At 40.2% G+C, this 17884-nt stretch overlaps 3 protein-coding genes across 11 annotated transcripts; 1 reads left to right on the plus strand and 2 right to left on the minus strand.

Moving 5' to 3' along the window:
• Positions 1-648: 648 nt before the first annotated feature.
• On the plus strand, positions 649-6505 carry LOC133741053 (pentatricopeptide repeat-containing protein At2g17210). Of its 9 annotated transcripts, XM_062168990.1 has the most exons (8): positions 649-3218; positions 3589-3654; positions 3868-3985; positions 4095-4162; positions 4260-4308; positions 5053-5214; positions 5408-5538; positions 5628-5700. In XM_062168990.1, exon 1 carries the CDS (start codon positions 736-738, stop codon positions 2995-2997), a length of 2262 nt encoding a protein of 753 aa, XP_062024974.1. In that variant the 5' UTR covers positions 649-735; the 3' UTR covers positions 2998-3218; positions 3589-3654; positions 3868-3985; positions 4095-4162; positions 4260-4308; positions 5053-5214; positions 5408-5538; positions 5628-5700. The 9 variants fall into 9 exon arrangements, 7 of the variants coding, with proteins under 7 accessions (XP_062024974.1, XP_062024976.1, XP_062024972.1 ...); XM_062168992.1 differs by lacking the exon at positions 4260-4308 and having other exon boundaries at positions 4095-4201; XM_062168988.1 differs by having other exon boundaries at positions 4095-5214.
• Positions 6506-8320: 1815 nt separating this feature from the next.
• Positions 8321-10230, minus strand: LOC133735749 (uncharacterized). Its single transcript, XM_062163186.1, has 4 exons — positions 9975-10230; positions 9078-9880; positions 8900-8977; positions 8321-8796 (listed from the first exon to the last, which is right to left on the minus strand). The coding sequence occupies exons 1-4, from the start codon at positions 10120-10122 to the stop codon at positions 8557-8559; spliced, it is 1269 nt and encodes a 422-aa protein (XP_062019170.1). The 5' UTR covers positions 10123-10230; the 3' UTR covers positions 8321-8556.
• Positions 10231-10390: 160 nt separating this feature from the next.
• Positions 10391-11466, minus strand: LOC133737360 (uncharacterized). Its single transcript, XM_062164931.1, has 2 exons — positions 10788-11466; positions 10391-10680 (listed from the first exon to the last, which is right to left on the minus strand). Exons 1-2 carry the CDS (start codon positions 11332-11334, stop codon positions 10391-10393), a joined length of 837 nt encoding a protein of 278 aa, XP_062020915.1. The 5' UTR covers positions 11335-11466.
• Between the last annotated feature and the right edge of the window lie 6418 nt (positions 11467-17884).

Here is a 17884-nt window from a genome sequence, read left to right on the forward strand (position 1 = left end):
AGAAGGACTTAAATAAATATTTTTTTTTTCTGTGAGTAAATTAATTTAATTTAATTTGCTAGGTTACCAGAAATATGTCATGTCATCCATAATCTATACCATTGACCGCCATAAAATCTAAGGCCACGTTTGGTTCGCGGAAAGTAAGAATCAGGAAAGGAAACTTGTTCATTTCCTGCGTTTGGGATGCAAAAGGAAAAGAAATCATTTCCTAAAGGAAGGGAAAATAAGGGAGAAAATGATTCCTTCCAAATCCCAAAGGAATCACTTTCCCCCTCTTCTTTCCTTGCATTTATTACTCACAACATATTTTTTACTACTTTATTTACCAACTTTTTAACAATTTTCCTGATAACTTTCCTTACGTTACCAAACATCAGAATGGAAAATTGTTGGGAAATTTCATTTCTCTTCCCATGGGAAAGAAAAAGGAATTACTTTCATTTCCGTGAACCAAACAAGGCCTAATGGTAATGAATTTGTATAAAAACTTGTGTCATATTTTGTGGCAATTAAACCCAACCCATTATGATTATTCAGTAGAAACATTAGACCTCGGAGGGGACAGTAAACCTACACTCCGAGTTGCATTACAAGCTTTAAAACTATACTCATGGATAATGTCCTGAAATAATAACTGGAGTCAATATGTTTCGTCTATTTTAACATAAGATGTATAAAATTTGGTTGGAGAGCGCCAAAGTAGAACCAACAATTCGTGCATTCTAGTTGGACATGCGCGTTCCAAGCAGTACCAACCTCTGTAATTGGCATTTGAAGCTCAAAGACTTATCATCCAATGGAAAATGGGTAGAATTACTCTGCCACTACCATCAAGTAAACAAAGCTGGACTTCACCCAACACACTATTCAGTCTTCCCTCCAATTCTCAAAGCATGTTCAAACCTGCTTTCCTACTCCTATGGAAAATCTATACATGGGTGGTTGATCAAAACTGGGTGTGATTCATGCACTTCCATTGCTAACTCCACCATGGACTTCTACATCAAAACCAGGGACCCAGATTCTGCATTGGGTGTTTTTAACTCTGTGAGGTGGAGAGATCAAGTTTCTTGGAATATTATGGTTTATGGGAGCCTTGATCTGGGGAATTTAGAACAAGGGTTATGGTGGTTTAACAAGGCCAGGGTTTCGGTTTGTGGGTTTCAACCCAATACTTCTACTCTGGTGCTTGTGATTCAAGCCTGTCGTCGGCTTAGAGATAAATATGAAGGACTGAAAGTACATGGTTACGTGATTCGAGGCGGGTTTTGTTATATATCTTCAGTTCAGAACTCATTGTTGAGTCTGTATGCAGAAGATGATGACATGGAGAGTGCGCACAAGCTGTTCGACGAAATGTCTGAGAGAGATGTCATCTCTTGGAGTGTGATGATAGGAGGTCATGTGCATTGCGTGGAAGCTGAAATCGGCATGAAGATGTTCCGAAAGATGGTATGTGAGCTTGGAGTTGAACCAGATGGCGTAACTGCGGTCAGTGTTCTTAAAGGGTGCGCTAGTTTGAGGGACTTGACCATGGGAACATCGCTCCATGGGTTGGTAATCTATAGAGGGTTAGATTCTGATCTGTTTGTTGGAAACTCTTTAATTGATATGTATGCCAAGTGTAGTGATGCGGATTCTGCCTTTAAAGTTTTTGAGGAGTTGCCGCAAAGAAATAGGGTCTCATGGAATTCTATGTTGTCTGCATTTGTCCATAATGAAAGGTACATGGATGCCCTGTCACTGTTTTATTCTATGGGGAAGGAAGGTATCAACGCAGATGAAGTGACTCTGGTGAATATTCTTCAAATATGCAAGCATTTGCGCCTAGTTGATTGCAAGTCGGTGCACTGTGTAACAATCAGGTGGGGATTTGAATCAAATGAGTTGCTCCTAAATTCGCTCATTGATGCTTATGCAAAGTGCAATTGTATCGAGCTTGCATGGAAACTTTTTGATAGGATGAAGAAAAGAGATGTGGTTTCGTGGAGCACTATGATTGCAGGGTTTACGCATTGTGGCAGACCTGATCAAGCAATTGCTGTCTTCGGTGAGATGACAAGGCTGCAGGTGCAGGATGATCAGAAGCCCAATGAGATTACACTCATAAATCTTTTGGAAGCTTGTTCAGTTTCAGCTGAATTGAAATGGGCCAAAGGGGCACATGGAATTGCTATTCGAAGAGGTTTGTCAACTGCAGATCAAGTAGCCGTCGGAACTGCAACTGTTGACATGTACTCGAAATGCGGGGCAATAGGAGAATCAAGAAAGGTGTTCGACCAGATTTCCGAAAAAAACATTGTGTCATGGAGTGCCATGATAGCTGCATATGGCATGAATGGTCTTGCACATGAAGCTCTAGCTTTGGTTGAGGAAATGAAGCTGTATGGTGCAAAGCCAAATGCAGTGACCACCCTTTCTATGCTATCTGCCTGCAGCCATGGAGGCTTAGTTGAAGAAGGGCTCTCCTTGTTCAACTCACTTGTTCAAGTTTATGGAATTGAACCAAGATTGGAACATTATGCATGTGTAGTTGACATGTTGGGCCGAGCAGGAAAGCTCCATATGGCTATGGATTTTATCAAGAACATTCCAGAAGGTTTAAAGGTCACTGGGGAAAATGCTGCTTGGAGTGCATTATTGAGTGCTTGTAGAAGCTATGGCAATAGTGACGTTGGCGCAGTAGCTGCTTCTCATGTCCTTGAGTTAGAGCCTGAAAGTTCAACTGGGTATTTACTTGCCTCAAGTATTTATGCAGCAGGTGGGTTGTGGGTTGATGCTGCAAGTATTAGAAGAATGGTGAAAGAAAAAGAGGTGAAGGTTGTTGCTGGTTATAGCTTAGTTTATGTTGATAACAAGGCATGTAGATTTGTTGCTGGGGATATTGATTGCCATTCACTAGCTGCTGGAGAGATGCACTCTACAGTTGAGCTGTTGCATGCTTGTATGAAGACTGAAAAGAGAAATGCTGGTAATTTTGATATAATTGATTAGTTACTCGAGAGGCCATTTGATAACAATAGATTTAACCAGAAAAATAATAGTGAGAAAAAAGGTAAGTAATGCACTGGAATTGCCATTAGAAAGACAAATAAGTAGTGAACTGGTTGAAGTTGGCCCATCCATAACACTGGCAAGTTAGTCTGAGGTTTTGGCATTTGCAGTGGGAAGTTGCTTTCCTATGCCAGTGTGCCGTGTCTTCTCCATGTTTGCAGGTAAATAATTTTTTTATGGCCTAGAAGGAGTAATTTGGAATTTTGTTTTTACGCTGATGTAAATCTACCTTTCTTTTGTATCCTTCCTGTTCTGCTGGACTTATTTCTCCAAGTTACTGCATTTGTTGTGTTGATATATTTTGACTTTTTGAGAGCTGAGGAATCCAGTGTTGATTGTTTTCCATGCATAAAAGTCTCTTCACTTTGTCGAAACTACTAAATGTATATTTGCATGCTACCATGTAGTGAGTTGAGGTTGCTTTGCCTTTAGTATACTACTGATTTTAGTTTGTCTTCTCTTTCATGTCATATACACATTCTCTTCTCCTTTCTCACATTAGTCTTAGTTCTAATCTAGTTATCATATCAGGTGTAGGAATCTATGATAGAAGAACTGGATTGCTGGCCAGCTATATGAAGATAACTTTTTCCCTTGGTATATGTTATTTATTTCTGGGTCTTCTCACAGGATATGAGTCATAGTCATCCGAAATTTACGAGGCTATTCGCCATTTTAATAAGTGAAACAATTATTTTTTCTTCTTCTATATTTGGAGATAAACAATGGGCGATTATTTTTTTCGTTTTTATTTTATTTTGTTTTACCTAAAAAAAGTAATCCTACATCTTCTCCTTTCTTTTCTTGAAGGAAGAGAAATGTTGATCAGGGCTATGTTGTAGGAAGTGCATGCATGCACATTCTTAATTTTCTGTGTGGCTAAGATGGTCGTCATTGCTGTCATTGTTGCTTTTAACTTGGCAAGACTGTAAGTAGCTTACCACTAATGATGCTTACAACTCGTAGTTATTCATTTTTATTTATATCGATTTCTTGAGTTCGTCACGTAAGTTTTTTACATGAGTTGGTCCTTGTAGGCATGATGTACTAGGATTGAACTGGTTTGGACCAGCAGATTGTCCTTCCCCTGGACTCCTACCTCCAGGTCTCCCTTTGTTTTCTGGAATCTTCTTACCTTATACTCGTAAGTTCTTGGCAGTTTAATCATTCAAATTTTGAAGGGTATTTCAATAATATATCAGGGTATTTGGTTTGGACCACCAAATTTGTTGTACAGGATTACAACTACAGGTATTGATGCAGTCTTCATTCTAATTTCATTCAAATGTTCATTTCTGTATTATAGTTTGGATTATTTTCGATCAATGACCATGTGAGAAGATATTGCGTAAGAAATTGAATAATTGCATTGCAACTATGAGTGAATGAGTGATAGGTGTCTAAAACATGAATTTTTCCGTTACTTGACCCTTCTCTCTCTCTCTCTCTCTCTCTCTCTCTCTCTATTGTTTATTATAAAGCAAACATATCCATGCCTTATACAGTCAATTTCTGTCTCTTTTAGGTGGTAAATAATTCTCTGACTAAGCACATATTAGATGGATTCTGTCCACTCTTAAGATCCTTTCTCTGTCAGTCTGGTAAACCTGTAAGATAACTGACATGAGTTTCTTCGAAAGAAATTCATGATTAGGTGACTTCATTTCAAGGGAGTTCTGGTTTATTGTGACTTAATATATTTGTCTTATGGTAAAACTGTAAGAAAACTTTGTTATGGTTTATGCTATTATTTGTCTTTTTATGACTGCTGCATATTAAGAAGGTTAGTACAAGCCCCTGTTCTGTGCTAAAACATTCACCCCACAGTTAAAAAAAAAAAAAAAAACTAAGAATGTCTGTCTTATAATAGTTAACAAGTGAGTGTTTGGTTATGTCAGTTCAGAATCAAGACGTACTAACCAGTTATGTTCCATCACCCAATATAAATTGAGCATGCACTTTTTTCCAATCCTCCTTTCATGTGTAATGCTGCAGATATCAAGACTCGATCAAGAGCATCTTTATACCAGAATGAACCTATATTCTCAGTCGGCTGCCTTTTGGCTTGGTGATTTTCTCGTGTGTATGGATATTCCCGAGGCTTTTGGTTGCGGTGGGAATTATTTAAATGGTTCCTAGTGTCCACCTGATGATCAGGTTGGTGCATCTGTTACATGTCTTATGTTAAACATGATTTATATATCTCTCACGATTGCTTTGAATTGTCATCTGTGATATACTTTAGCGGAATCCCTTGAGCAGTATATGGAAAATTATGCTTCGGTACTCATCTGATTTAGTAATTGTTTATCAATTCGTGATATACTGAACCAGAAATTTGTCTCTCCAGCAACGCCTTGGTGGAGTGTGCAAAGAGTGGACAACAGGAATGCTCATCTAATCTATACAGCTGAGATTAGCTGTAGCAAAGCAGCAGGGTTAAGAACTAATTGGTTCCACTGTTTTTGCCACTCAGCTGAGGTAATGGTTAACATTCAAATTGCAGGTTATGCTTTTCTTGTTTGTTACAGAGTGGTTGCTTACCTGTTTGTTTTTCTATTTTCTGCAAGGTTCATTTGTATCAAAGATGCCTCTTACAGAGACTTTTCTGAACAGATCCTTACAAAAATTGAGCAATGAAAATCTCAGTCAAAAAATTGTGTAGCAAATGTCCAATGTTGGTTAGACACGACAAATGAGAAGCAAAAAAAAAAAAAAAAATTCTGTGAAGCTTATGGTTACCAAAAAGGTGGTTTGTTATGCAGAATCAGGTGAGGATTTTGTTAATTTACCTCTTCAGTTTCCTGAAACAAATGCAAGATAGTTCCTTTAAAGCACCCATTGATCTTCTACAGAAGAATGTCCACCTTGACAGGCAGTACTTTAATGTCAAGGAGTTCCCAACTTTATCCTGGTTTTTGCTATTTCAACCATCTTTAAGAATTGAGCACGGACAGGAGGGAATATGGCGATCTTGGCAGAAGGAGCTGACTACTAATGCAACTCTATTTCCCCTAGGTTTTTTACTTCAGACTGTTACTCCACTCAAACTTACGTGTTACGAATCTGGATGTGATTATGGAAGATTTATATACACTTGCAATCTTTACTATAACTGAGAGTCTAGTTGTAAGGCCTATATCTCCTTTCTTTGTCGGTTCCATGTTGAATGAAGGACCTTTCTCTCACATCAAGGCACATTATAGTGCAGGTTGACAAGGTGGGGGTGAGTTTATGTACTGGATTCTTGTTTTTCAATTAGCAGATACTTTGGTGCTTCTGTCCATTGGGCCACAATAAAATTAGTGGGATATCATTGATCTATTCTATTTTTGCTGCCTTTAATTTTTCAGTTGCTGCAGACACTTCATCTTCCACTCGACTAAGGAAGAATAATGGCCAGAACTGTGCCATCTAAGTTGATGCAGATTTTGCTTAATAATGTAACTCCAGCCATGATGTATGTGTATTACTGTATTGGAATGGGAGACTGCTTGTTTCTAGTTTCCTTAACTTTTATCTATATGCCTCCTTTGAAGGTTAAATTTTTTTTTTCTTTTATTTTTTTTATTTTTCCATACATCCAGAAACTGAAAGCTCTTAATCCCAATACTATCCCTATGCATGGCAAAAGTTGGTTTGATATGTTCCTGATGCAGATTACAGACATCCCCTAAACCCAACAACATATCTCTAACCTTTTAGGAACATGCTTCTGAACTCATCATTAGATTTTGGCTTTTCATCATCCGGATCCTGAGTTTTTGGCTTATTCGTGCTCCAACCAAGTGCGCAACATTCCTTGGAACCGCAAATGTGTTCTTCCCCTTAATCGCACTGTCGCTTCCTCGGCATTCTCCAGGTTCATTGGAGGTCTCATGAGATCCCCTGGCTGCGCCAGTTTGATCAGTATGCCCATGTTCTTTCTTGCCACGCTTTGGATCTGATCGTGCAATGCTCAGCTTCTTGTCTAGGAGTGTCTGCTTATTTTTTGCTACGGCTGCAGCAAGGTGTGCATCATCTGAGAAGTCCACATATGCTAGTCCCCTTGACTTTCTGGTGAACTTGTCCTTCAGTATTCGAATAGCAACAACTCCTCCAACATCACTGAAGAACTGACGAAAATGTTCATTATTTGCCTTTACGTTAAGGTTTGATACAAAAGCAGTGCATTGGTCAGCGTATACTTTTGTTTCCTCTAGAACAGGAAACAAGGGTTTGCATGATTCGAAGACATAGCGACAAGGGTCTGTTTTGTAGATCTCCAAGATATCGTGGTATTTCCCATGGTAAAGACATAACTAGTTTGGGAAGGACCTTTGTGCTAGTCAAAGAGCTACCCGGCATCAACAAATCCTATCAAAACGTCACCATGATTTCGATGAAGGGAGGAGGAATTTCGTTCGCCTGTGGAGGTGGCGCGCGACCCCATGCATGGAGGTGGCGACTACCCTATGGCCTATGGAGTCCGATTCCATCATGTCGTCCTTTCTTTTCTCTCTGTAGGGATAGAACAAGCTCAAATCTATTGTACCTTTTAAGTATAAGATTGTCTTTACACTACTCCAATGGCGTTGAGTTGGCGCAGAGTTATAAATAGCTAACAAGTTCACAACAAATACGATGTCCGGTCTTGTGCATTGTGCTAAGTACAAGGATTAAATACTGCTTACTCCCTATACTTATAGGGTTTCGTCGTTTCAGTCCCTGACCTTCGAATTTCACCTAAAAAATCCCTGAACTCTCAATTTCCTCCCAATTCGTCCCTACCGTCAACCCTCCGTCAAACAGTCCGTTATCTCGCTGAGGTGGCAGTCATTTCCATGCCAAGTCAGCTGGGTGCATTAAATTTCAAAGGAAAAATGACCAACTTACCCCGTGCTTCAATTTTTCCATGTTTTCACTCCTAACTCGGTCAATTTTTTGCTCCAAATCCCCAAATCACATAGATCATAAACCAAAAAATGATTTCTGCTAATTTTTTGTGGCATAATAACCCAAACAATCAGAGTAAGCTGGAAGCATGGCATAATAACCCAAACAATCAGAGCAAGCTGGAAGCATAAATTGAGCAATTAAGGTTCATCAACTATGAAGGTTCAAGACAACCATTCACCTACATTCATAATAAACTCAAAACACATGGTATAACCCAAACAATCAGAGCAAGCTGGAAGCATAAATTGAGCAATTAAGGTTCATCAAGTATGAAGGTTCAAGACAACCATTCACCTACATTCATAATAAACTCAAAACACATGGTATTTTCAGCAATAGCAAGCCACAAAACAGAGATCTAATTTACACAAAATAAGAAAAATCTGAGCATTACATCCTCAATAATTGTTCAAGTACCAATTCTGCTAGAATTGAAGATAGCTCTAATCATCTTATCAAAAGATTAGAGCTAGCAACCAAGTGTCACAGCACAAGGTTGCCCAAAAAAAGGATGCCTAAAAATTAATAATCTGCTTGCTAATGTCAATTCCATTTCGACAACTATTTTCCATCTCCTTTACCTGAGTATTGCTTGATCCTTTGAGAGGACCTTGTAGCTGTTGCATCCTGCTTCCTTGATGCCTTCGAAGATTGGACTGGCCTTGAACCTGCTGGGGCAGATGCAGCTTGAACAGGCCTCGAAGTTTGCTTAGCAGATGCTGCAGCTTGTTGAGGCCTTGATGCTTTTGGAGCCGACCTATTTGCTTCCAACCTTGATGCCTTTAAGGCAGCCATTTTTTTCTGGAAACATACACAAAAACCCAATAGAAGTACATGAGCAGAGTTTTAAAAAGGTTGAGCATTACATACATGGAGATATAGAAAAGATAATCAATTAGGTTACCCTTTGGTACTCTGCCCTTTCTTTGGCTTTTTGCCTCAATTCATTATTGGTCATGGACTGTTTCTTGGCTTTCTTGGACTGCAACAAATAAGGAACAAGTAATAACCATGTTAATTGACAACAACACTTTAAATGACAATTACTTGAGTCATAGGTGCTCTTTGTGCTCCCATTTTACCTGATTTTCAGAAGTTTGTCCCTCCTCATTGGAATTCTTCCTCTTCCTATTCAATGCTGCAGTCTTCTTTTCTTTTGGGGGTAAATGTCTTTGACAACTTTTGATGTTGTGACCAACTTGGCCACAATTACGACACCTCAGCGATCTTTGTACCCTTCGTAGTTTAACACCACCATCTGTCACCTTTTCTGAAGCATGCTTGAATCTTTTTGTTTTTGGTCTTCCAGGTTGCCTTGTATATTGGGGGGGTAAGATAGGTGGATCCTCACCTCTAAACCATAAATCCATGCTATTAACAGGCTGGACCAGGTTGCTATAGATACTCATATAGGTCTTCTTGAGATAGCAAGCTGCCACATAATCATCCGGGTCTTCCCTCTTCATGTAAATGGCAGAAATAGCATGCTTGCAGGGAATTCCAGTCAAGTCCCACCTCCTGCAAGTGCATGTCCTCATTGCAAGGTTCACAACATTCTTTGATCCCTCAATATTGTCAACCTCAGCAATGTCTCCACCATTGAATGTTGCAATACAATCCACAACAGCCTTTTCCTTGTTTGTCTCTATAATAGCCCTTGGCTTGGGGCAGATATTCCCATGGTATCCTTCCATTTTTTCCTTCCTCACTGCAATCCGTCTCATTAGCTTCACCCTTAATTCTTCAAACATAGTCACAGGGGGTTTACCCCTAGCATCTAATATCCAGGCATTGAAACTCTCACAGATGTTGTTAATCATGATGTCACAGTCCACATCTGTGTTGAAGAAAGCCCGACACCAATGTATAGCTGGTCTCTCGGGTGCTGCAAACATAATCAATTAGGTTGTGATAAAAAACATCATATTGTAAAGAAAATAGAAAAATGGAACATTGCAAGTAAAAGCACATAAAAGTACCTGTCATCCACTTGTAGGCATCATCATCTAGGCTTTTCATCTCATTCATTTCTTTCTGAAAATAAGGCAAGGTGGTTGCCTTGGCACAAGCCCACATTTTATCCTTCATGACCTTTCCCGGAAAGAGCTTTGTGAAATTTGTCCACATATGCCTCACACAAAATCTAATGTGAGCCCTTGGGACTACCTCTTCAAATGCAGGTATTAAACCTTTCTGTTTATCACTTATAAACACCCAACCCCTTCCTTCATGTTCAATGTCCAGATCCTTACCAATAACTCCAGAAACCAGATCCATGCATCCTTGGTTTCCAGCTCCACCATCGCATATGCAACCACCCATGATGTGTTATTTGCATCAATTGCTACAGCTATTAACAGTTGCCCCCCAAAAGGTCCCTTCAGGTGTGCCCCATCTAGTCCAATGACAGATCTGCATCCAGCCTTGAAGCCATTTTTAGAGCTCCCAAGCAAATATACATCCGTTTAAAAACTGGCCTCTTGCTACCCTTAGGAAAACTACACTTAATATCAATAGAGGTTGCTGGATCAACCCTCTGAAGCTCCCTGCCATAATCACAAAGCCTTGCATATTGCTCTCGAATGCTTCCCTCATATTCCAACAGAGCTTGCCTTTTAGCTTTATATGCCATTGAGTTGGAAACCCTTGCTCGAATGGTTGAGGACATTGTTTTTGCAAGAGATTCTGCAAAAACAAACAGTCAACACTTTAATATATGGTAAAGCAACACAACTGCAAACATAATTAACCAACACCAATGGACAACACATTTAGACTTTGAACTTTCATACCTGGCTTCACACTTTCATTAACCACAATCTGGTCCTTAAACTTTGCTGTCAAATATCTAAGCTTCACCATGCTATTGTTAAATTTTCTTGTGCACTTGTGTGTACCATCATATCCCTTGATCATGAGAGTGCTCTCATGCTGCATTTTGGAAGCAAACAGAAAGAAGGGACAATTGTCCTCCTTGCATACAACCCGCAGCCTTGTCTTATCATTCTTGATGAAGATATATTCCCATCCACCTTGAATAGCATGCTCCCTCAATGCATCTCTCAATACTTGAACTGTGGCAAACTTCTGTTTTAGTTTAAATTCTGGTTTCTTCATGTCGGATTTGGGATTGAATTCCAGTCCTTCATCTTCAAGCTCCCCATCGGAATTTATGGTAAAACCCAAATTCTCATCATCAGAATCTTGAAAACCAAACATGGCCTCATTATCTTCAAACTCAGTCACATTTTCTTGCTCACTTTCCCTTTGACTACTAGTAAGCTTTACACCAGCCTTAGGTGCTCTTTGTGTAGCTTCTTCATGCACAACTCCTTCCATCCAATCCTCATTGTCCTCATCACCATACTGTTCATACTCCTCATCATTGGCCTGGGGGTCATAGTCATCATCCTCACTGCCATCTTCACCAGAACTGACTTCCTCACTGTCATCTTAATCAAAAACCCCTTCCTCACTGCCCCCATCATCATTGGTCTGAATAGCATTGAAGTAATCGATATTTACATCATGAAGACCTGAACTTTCATTCTCTACACCACTAGACAGCCCCTGCACACTAGACTGCCCTTGCACACTAGATTGCCTTTGGACGCTAAACTGCCCTCCACCACTTCTGACTTTCCCTCCAGTTGAGCCTTGCTTACCACTTGAAGTATACTCCAACAGCTTCTGTTTTCCCTTGTCCTTTGGATTAAGACCACAAGCTGTGCTTGCTTGAGTCGGTACATGGTCTTGGTCAACCTCTCTGATCTCAATTCCCTTGCTTCTTCTTGGTATTGGTTCATTTGATATCTCCTTAATCACCACACCTGGCTTTTTCCTTGGTTCATCCGGTAATTCTTCTATGACCACCCCACAGCTACCTTTTTGACTGAAAAAGAAATCTTCAAATATGAAGCAATCCTCATCCTCTTCCCCAAACACCCCTTTAAGCTCCATGTGGTCCAAATAAAGTATGATCAACCGCCAATGGGGAATAGCTGTACACATAACCATCACGTCTGCATCTGTTTCCAATTTCATCAACTCATCAGTTTCATCCCCACACCTATACCAGTAATCGATTCTTTGGTGTTCATATCCCGGATTCAGTTGCTTAGCCATGTTGTCAACCTCTACAAGGGACATCTTGTCCTTGTCTACGTTATCAAAGTAATCCACCTTTCCAGCAACATATGTGCCCTGCCTCAAGCACCCTCCATGATATTAACCGTAAAATAGTCTGCATGTTCTGCAAATTCAACAATGAAAATGGTTGGTCAATGCATATGGTCAATTAAAAATAGTTAGTCAATGAAAATGGTCAACCAAAAACATTTAGTCAATGCAAAAAACACTTAACCAAACTGCCTCCATGAATAGCTGAAAACAAAAAGGAACCAAACAAAAAAGGCTTTACAGGGCCAATATTCTTCACACATGGGAGACAAAGACAAGCACAATTCTTTACTTTACTAAAAGCCAAACTAGGACCACAACCAGAAACCAGACAGAAACAGCAATATTAAAAGCCTAACCTACACATCCAACCACAATTTCGACAGTATTAAAAGCCAGCCTAGCAAATTCAACAACCACCGAATGCAAATCTCAATTCACTAAACCCACACACATAGTAGGCACAATCTCTATTACCACTCAATACAAGAAGCCATCTTTCTCGAAACCCAGAAAGGCAGAAACCCATAAAGCATACCATATCCTCAAATTTTAATCAAACCCCTAGCACTCGAAACCATCACCACACTAAGAAAAACCATTTTTAGCTACCAGCAATCCCATTGCAATAACCCAGAAACAGAAGGCCTAACCAATTTAAAAACCCCCAATTTTGTATTTCAAAACCCTAGATTTCGTCATCTTTAATCCCTTCATATCGGAGATGAATAGTTCCCCTCCAAAACTTACCATAATTCGGGATTTCATCCTTCTCATTCTCCCGGTCTGTAGCTCGAGGAACCCACAAATCAGCATCGTTCGCGACCATGTCGCCACCACAAAACGTCGCTCTTCTTCAACTCAGGTTGCCTTCCTCGCTCCTAGTAACATGATAGGTTCTGGGTTTTCGATTTGCAATGTTGCCGGATCTGGGTTTTTTGGGAGTTTGGAACTTGGAAGAGATTAGCTCCGTTCTCACAAAATCGATTTGACTCAGGTTGCCTTCCTCGCTCCTAGTAACATGATAGGTTCTGGGTTTTCGATTTGCAATGTTGCCGGATCTGGGTTTTTTGGGAGTTTGGAACTTGGAAGCGATTAGATCCGTTCTCACAAAATCGATTTTTTAGGGTTTCTTCGGAGTTTACGATCTGATTTCGACTATATCAGATCGAACGCACCGTAATAGAGGCAGGGCTGTTTTCGTCATTTTACAACCGACGTGGATCCACGTGGAACCAGGTGTCGACTCAAGTGGCGCCAGGTGTCGACTCAAGTTGCCACATCAGCATCTTAACAGACAATTTTGACTGAAGGTTGACGATTGGGACGAATTGAGAGGAAATTGAGAGTTTAGGGACTTTTTAGGTGAAATTCGAATGTCAGGGACTGAAACGACGAAACCCTAAAAGTATAGGGAGTAAACAGTAATTAACTCTAAGTACAATAATGTGCCTATTGCACTTAGGTAGGGCACTTCTGCCTCTAATACATCTTCGTCATCATTCCTGAGACAAAGTGGGTCCGTTTTAAGATCAAGACAACGAAAGATCATGAGTGTGCTTGAAGGCTTGACATTATGAAAATGCTTAAGCATCCATCGCATAGTGCTCAAGTTCCAAATCGAGACAAAACCGTGTTCTCCCAAGATCATTCATCTCAAACTCGGATTTCAAGTTTTCAACGGGTCCCCTTAACTTTTTAAGGGCTTCCAATGAAGTTCATGTCATCAACATAAACCGCGACCATAGCAAATTGTCATAAAAACGGGCGGGCATAGTTCATTATTGAAATATCCCTTCCCAATCAAGTAGTCACCTAGTGAGCGTTCCAAGCTTATTGAAAACGCCATCCGTGGTCTAGAGCCACTTGACTTGGGTAAATGAAGTTCATCAGGAACTTTCATGTATACTCTGTTTCTAGATCCCCATAAAGATATTTAGTGACCACATTCGTAAACTGCAAGTTCAGTTATTTAGAAACTACTAATCTGACAAGGTAGTGGAGTGTAATGACATCCATTATGGGAGAATATGTCTCCTTGTAGTCGATTCCAGGGCATTGTGAGAAGCCTTGCGCCATGAGGCGAGTCTACAACCTCCTTTTTTCTCATCATGCTTTCTAACGAAGACCCATTTATGTCAACATGTTTTATATTAGGAGGTGTCGGCATCTCAGGCCCAAAAACCTTCCTCTCCGTGAGTGAATCCGATTCTGCCTGAATCACATCTTTCCATTTAGGCCAATCTGCTTCACGTTGACATTCTTCAACGGAGCGAGAATCAATGTCATCGGTCTCAATAATCTCACGCGCTACAGAATACGCGAATACATTATCAAGGATGATGGAGATTCTATCCCACATCCCATGTACACTACTATAGTTGTAGAGATCTCAATATTCTCAAGACTGAATTGGTTCTAACTTTGAGGGCCCCAACGATATATCTTGGACATAACCATGATCCAAAACATTCTCAGGAGACAGATTTGAGAATTGATGATCAATGAATCAGGTTGTGCCAAACTCGCTCTCTTCCTAGGGCGAGAATCCATCAAACCTATGGGTTACCCACGCGGAACCCATGGCTTGTGACACCATCATGCCACCTTGTGCCGTCACCATGCCACCATCTATGGCGGCGCCGCCGTGCCAACTCTTCTTGGTGGCGTGATGTCCTCTTGAGAAGACATCAATCCTTGCACGCATATTTGCAGCAGTATATGTGATCTCATCACTTTAGCGGGGATCGAGATGAGACAAAGTGGGAACAGACCATGACAATTCCTATCATTCCTGTTGAACGTTTAACGTTCTCATCTATCCCTAACAATGGGAAGACTATCTCATTAAAGAGACAATCTGCAAATCTAGCGGTAAAGAGATCGCATGTCAAGGGTTCTAAATGGCGGATCATTGTTGGGGCCTCAAATCCAACATATATGCCCATCCGTTTGTGAGGGCCCATCTTAATGCACTGTGGCGGTGCAATTGGAACATAAATCGCGCACTCAAATATGCATAAGTACGAGATGTCAGACTCGTACCCAGTCACTAGCTGTAATGCAAAGGAAGGTTGATCAGCAGTAGGTCGTAGACGAATTAGCAAAGTTGCATGTGATATTACATGACCCCAAGTGAAAATGGGGAGATTGGTGTGCATTATCAATATCCGGGCTACCATCGTAGTTGTTTAATGGCGGCTTCTGCAAGACTATTTAGGTGTGTATATGGAAACTTGATGTCTAACATCAATCCCCAATGATATGCAATAATCATCGAAAATCTTCAATGTAAACTCTCTAGCATTGTCAAGTTGAATTGACTGAATGAGATGATCCGGGTAGTGAGTCGTAGCCTTATGATCTGAGCTAGGAGTTTAGCATAAGCAGCATTAGGGGTGGACAATAGCGTGACATGTGACCAGCATGTCGACGCTTCAACCAACACCATAAAGTATCTAAACGGTCTGCAAGTTGGTTGAATCAGTCCATAAAATCCCCTCGAATTCTATGTAAGAATACAATGTGAACTTTCATATCCTTTGCATAGGACGGTCTCGGTCTTAATTTCCTCAAGTAACAGACTTTGCAGAATAAGCGAGGGGCCTTAGAAACAACCAATAAGGATTTTGGTTCGGCCAAAATGCTATCATGGGGGTCAGAAGTAGGTTTGGAAACTAAGACGTCACATGTGGCGTCAAAGACATGTGCTTGCCGCAAGGGAAGGTGGCAGCGCCGGCGGTGGATGACGGCGGTACCAAGTGGCGACGAGGCTGTTCGAGTGTTCTCGTGAATCAACTTTTGATTCTTACTTCTATTCGCTCGAAAGAAAGAATGCATGTCTGTGTGAAGTCTTTAGAATACAGATAATCATATCACGATCAGGATGACCTAACTTGTTGTGCCAAAGCCAATATGTATCTAAATCTCACAAGTCATCTCTTATGACATTGTTAGATTCAATTGCTCGAATAGTAGTGACATACAACCCACTAGAGAGACACATATGTTTCTTTAATATGCGCTTTTATCCGCAATCATTAGAGCTGATGTAAAGAAATTTATTCCCATTTTCACTATGCATTTCCGCATGTTGGCTTGAATATCTCAAAAGCCAATGATTACGTCAAAGTTTCTTGACCATTGACCAATGGTCATTACTCAATCCTTTCGGTAACTCCAATTAGCCGCGATCAGGTAAGGTAAGGCGAGATTTTGGTGGAGTAAGGCTTACTTGAAAACACTTTTCTCATATCAGACCTTCCCTAGACATCGCATTTAATTAGATGAGCCTAGTTGCATTTGAAAGAGTTATAACCATGGTCTTATTGATAAATTCTATGGCAAGTGCCATTACAAAAGTTCTTGGAAAAATAAACAGACTTTAATCAAAATTTGCAGTGATCATGTCATCTACTCCATATTTGAAGTCATCAACTTTTTAGCTTGACATTCTGATCTTCATGTTCCATGAGATGAGCTTCTCTTGCATTCCTAAACGCTTTGTATGATGTAGCTACGTTCTTAGGTGCTATGCACATTTTTGCCTAATAATCAGATGACCCACATTGCAAACATACTTCACCATGACTAGAATTACTCTATTTTGATTGAGGCACGTGTGCATGTGAGCCACGTCCTCTAGGACTGGCGGTGGCGTAGCCACCACTGCCAGCTGCTTCTCTCCCAAGTCAGCCCCCATGGTCACGTGTCCGCTCATTATTTTAGCGGTTACCTTCTTGAGCAGAGCGATTATATGGACCAATCCCTACATTTAGGGTTTCGCTTGCGATGACCTCCTTTGGTCTTGCCATTATAATTCGACTCCGTAATGGGCTTGGTCCCAACTGGTCTAGAATTATAATTTTTCACGAGGATATTGTCATGCTTTTCAGCCACAGACATAGCCGTCATCAATTGATGGAGCCTCGTGAACCATCTAGTATTTATTATTTACCTCAAGGCATAACTACTATCATAGCATAAACGGAGAAGGTAAAGAGAGTCTTCTCAATCAAATCATTCTCTGTAAGCGGTTGGTTACATAATTGCATGCATCAAGGATCTGATGCGGAGAGTCTCTGAGTTGTACTTACGAACTATCTTAAAGTTGGAGAAGTGATGTATTCCACTTATCTTTAGGGTTTAGGAAGTCGGATGCACAGAGAGGAATAGAAAGAATAGTTGTATCTTTCATTAATAATAGGAGCCTCTATATATGGAAGATACAAGTACAACTCCTTTGAGTACATGACTATTCTAATTAAGACTAGAAATCTAGAACAATATTCTTCTATTACAACAATGGAAAGTAATCCTAGTTTGGTATGGCACACATAAATCGAATATCCTTCAACATTGGTCTCAAGTTGAAGATTAACTGTTCTTTTTTACTTGATTTAATTTATAGAGCATAAACAACCATTCATTTTGATTAACGATCTGAGATATAATCTAGGATGACAGGCCTAGTGTACTTTTTATATGCCCACATTATCTTGCAATCCAAGTGGCATCCCAATCTTGCCAATAACTCTAGATGTTCTGGAGGTTCTTTTTGATTGTATTTCAGTCATCTCTACCCTAAAAATCCACTGCATTTTGAGCATTGCCGGTCAATCGCATCTCTGTAATGATATATATGTAAGAAACAATGCTTTCCACAGCTATCACTCTAACTTCATTAGCAACTGGTTCATTCAATATGGGG

Source organism: Rosa rugosa, chromosome 3 (genome assembly GCF_958449725.1).
Source record: "Rosa rugosa chromosome 3, drRosRugo1.1, whole genome shotgun sequence".
Taxonomy (NCBI): Eukaryota; Viridiplantae; Streptophyta; class Magnoliopsida; order Rosales; family Rosaceae; genus Rosa; species Rosa rugosa.

What these genes read in the sequence shown, in the direction of transcription:
- LOC133741053 (XM_062168988.1), top strand. Translation starts at nt 736, where the DNA reads ATGCGCGTTCCAAGCAGTACCAACCTCTGTAATTGGCATTTGAAGCTC.
- LOC133735749 (XM_062163186.1), bottom strand. Translation starts at nt 10,122, where the DNA reads ATGTGGACAAATTTCACAAAGCTCTTTCCGGGAAAGGTCATGAAGGAT. An exon ending in GACAAACTTCTGAAAATCAG is followed by an intron (nt 8,978 to 9,077) that starts GTAAAATGGGAG and finishes TATTTGTTGCAG; the next exon opens with TCCAAGAAAGCCAAGAAACA. An exon ending in AAAGGGCAGAGTACCAAAGG is followed by an intron (nt 8,797 to 8,899) that starts GTAACCTAATTG and finishes GTATGTTTCCAG; the next exon opens with AAAAAAATGGCTGCCTTAAA.
- LOC133737360 (XM_062164931.1), bottom strand. Translation starts at nt 11,334, where the DNA reads ATGGAAGGAGTTGTGCATGAAGAAGCTACACAAAGAGCACCTAAGGCT. An exon ending in TAATGAAAGTGTGAAGCCAG is followed by an intron (nt 10,681 to 10,787) that starts GTATGAAAGTTC and finishes TTGTTTTTGCAG; the next exon opens with AATCTCTTGCAAAAACAATG.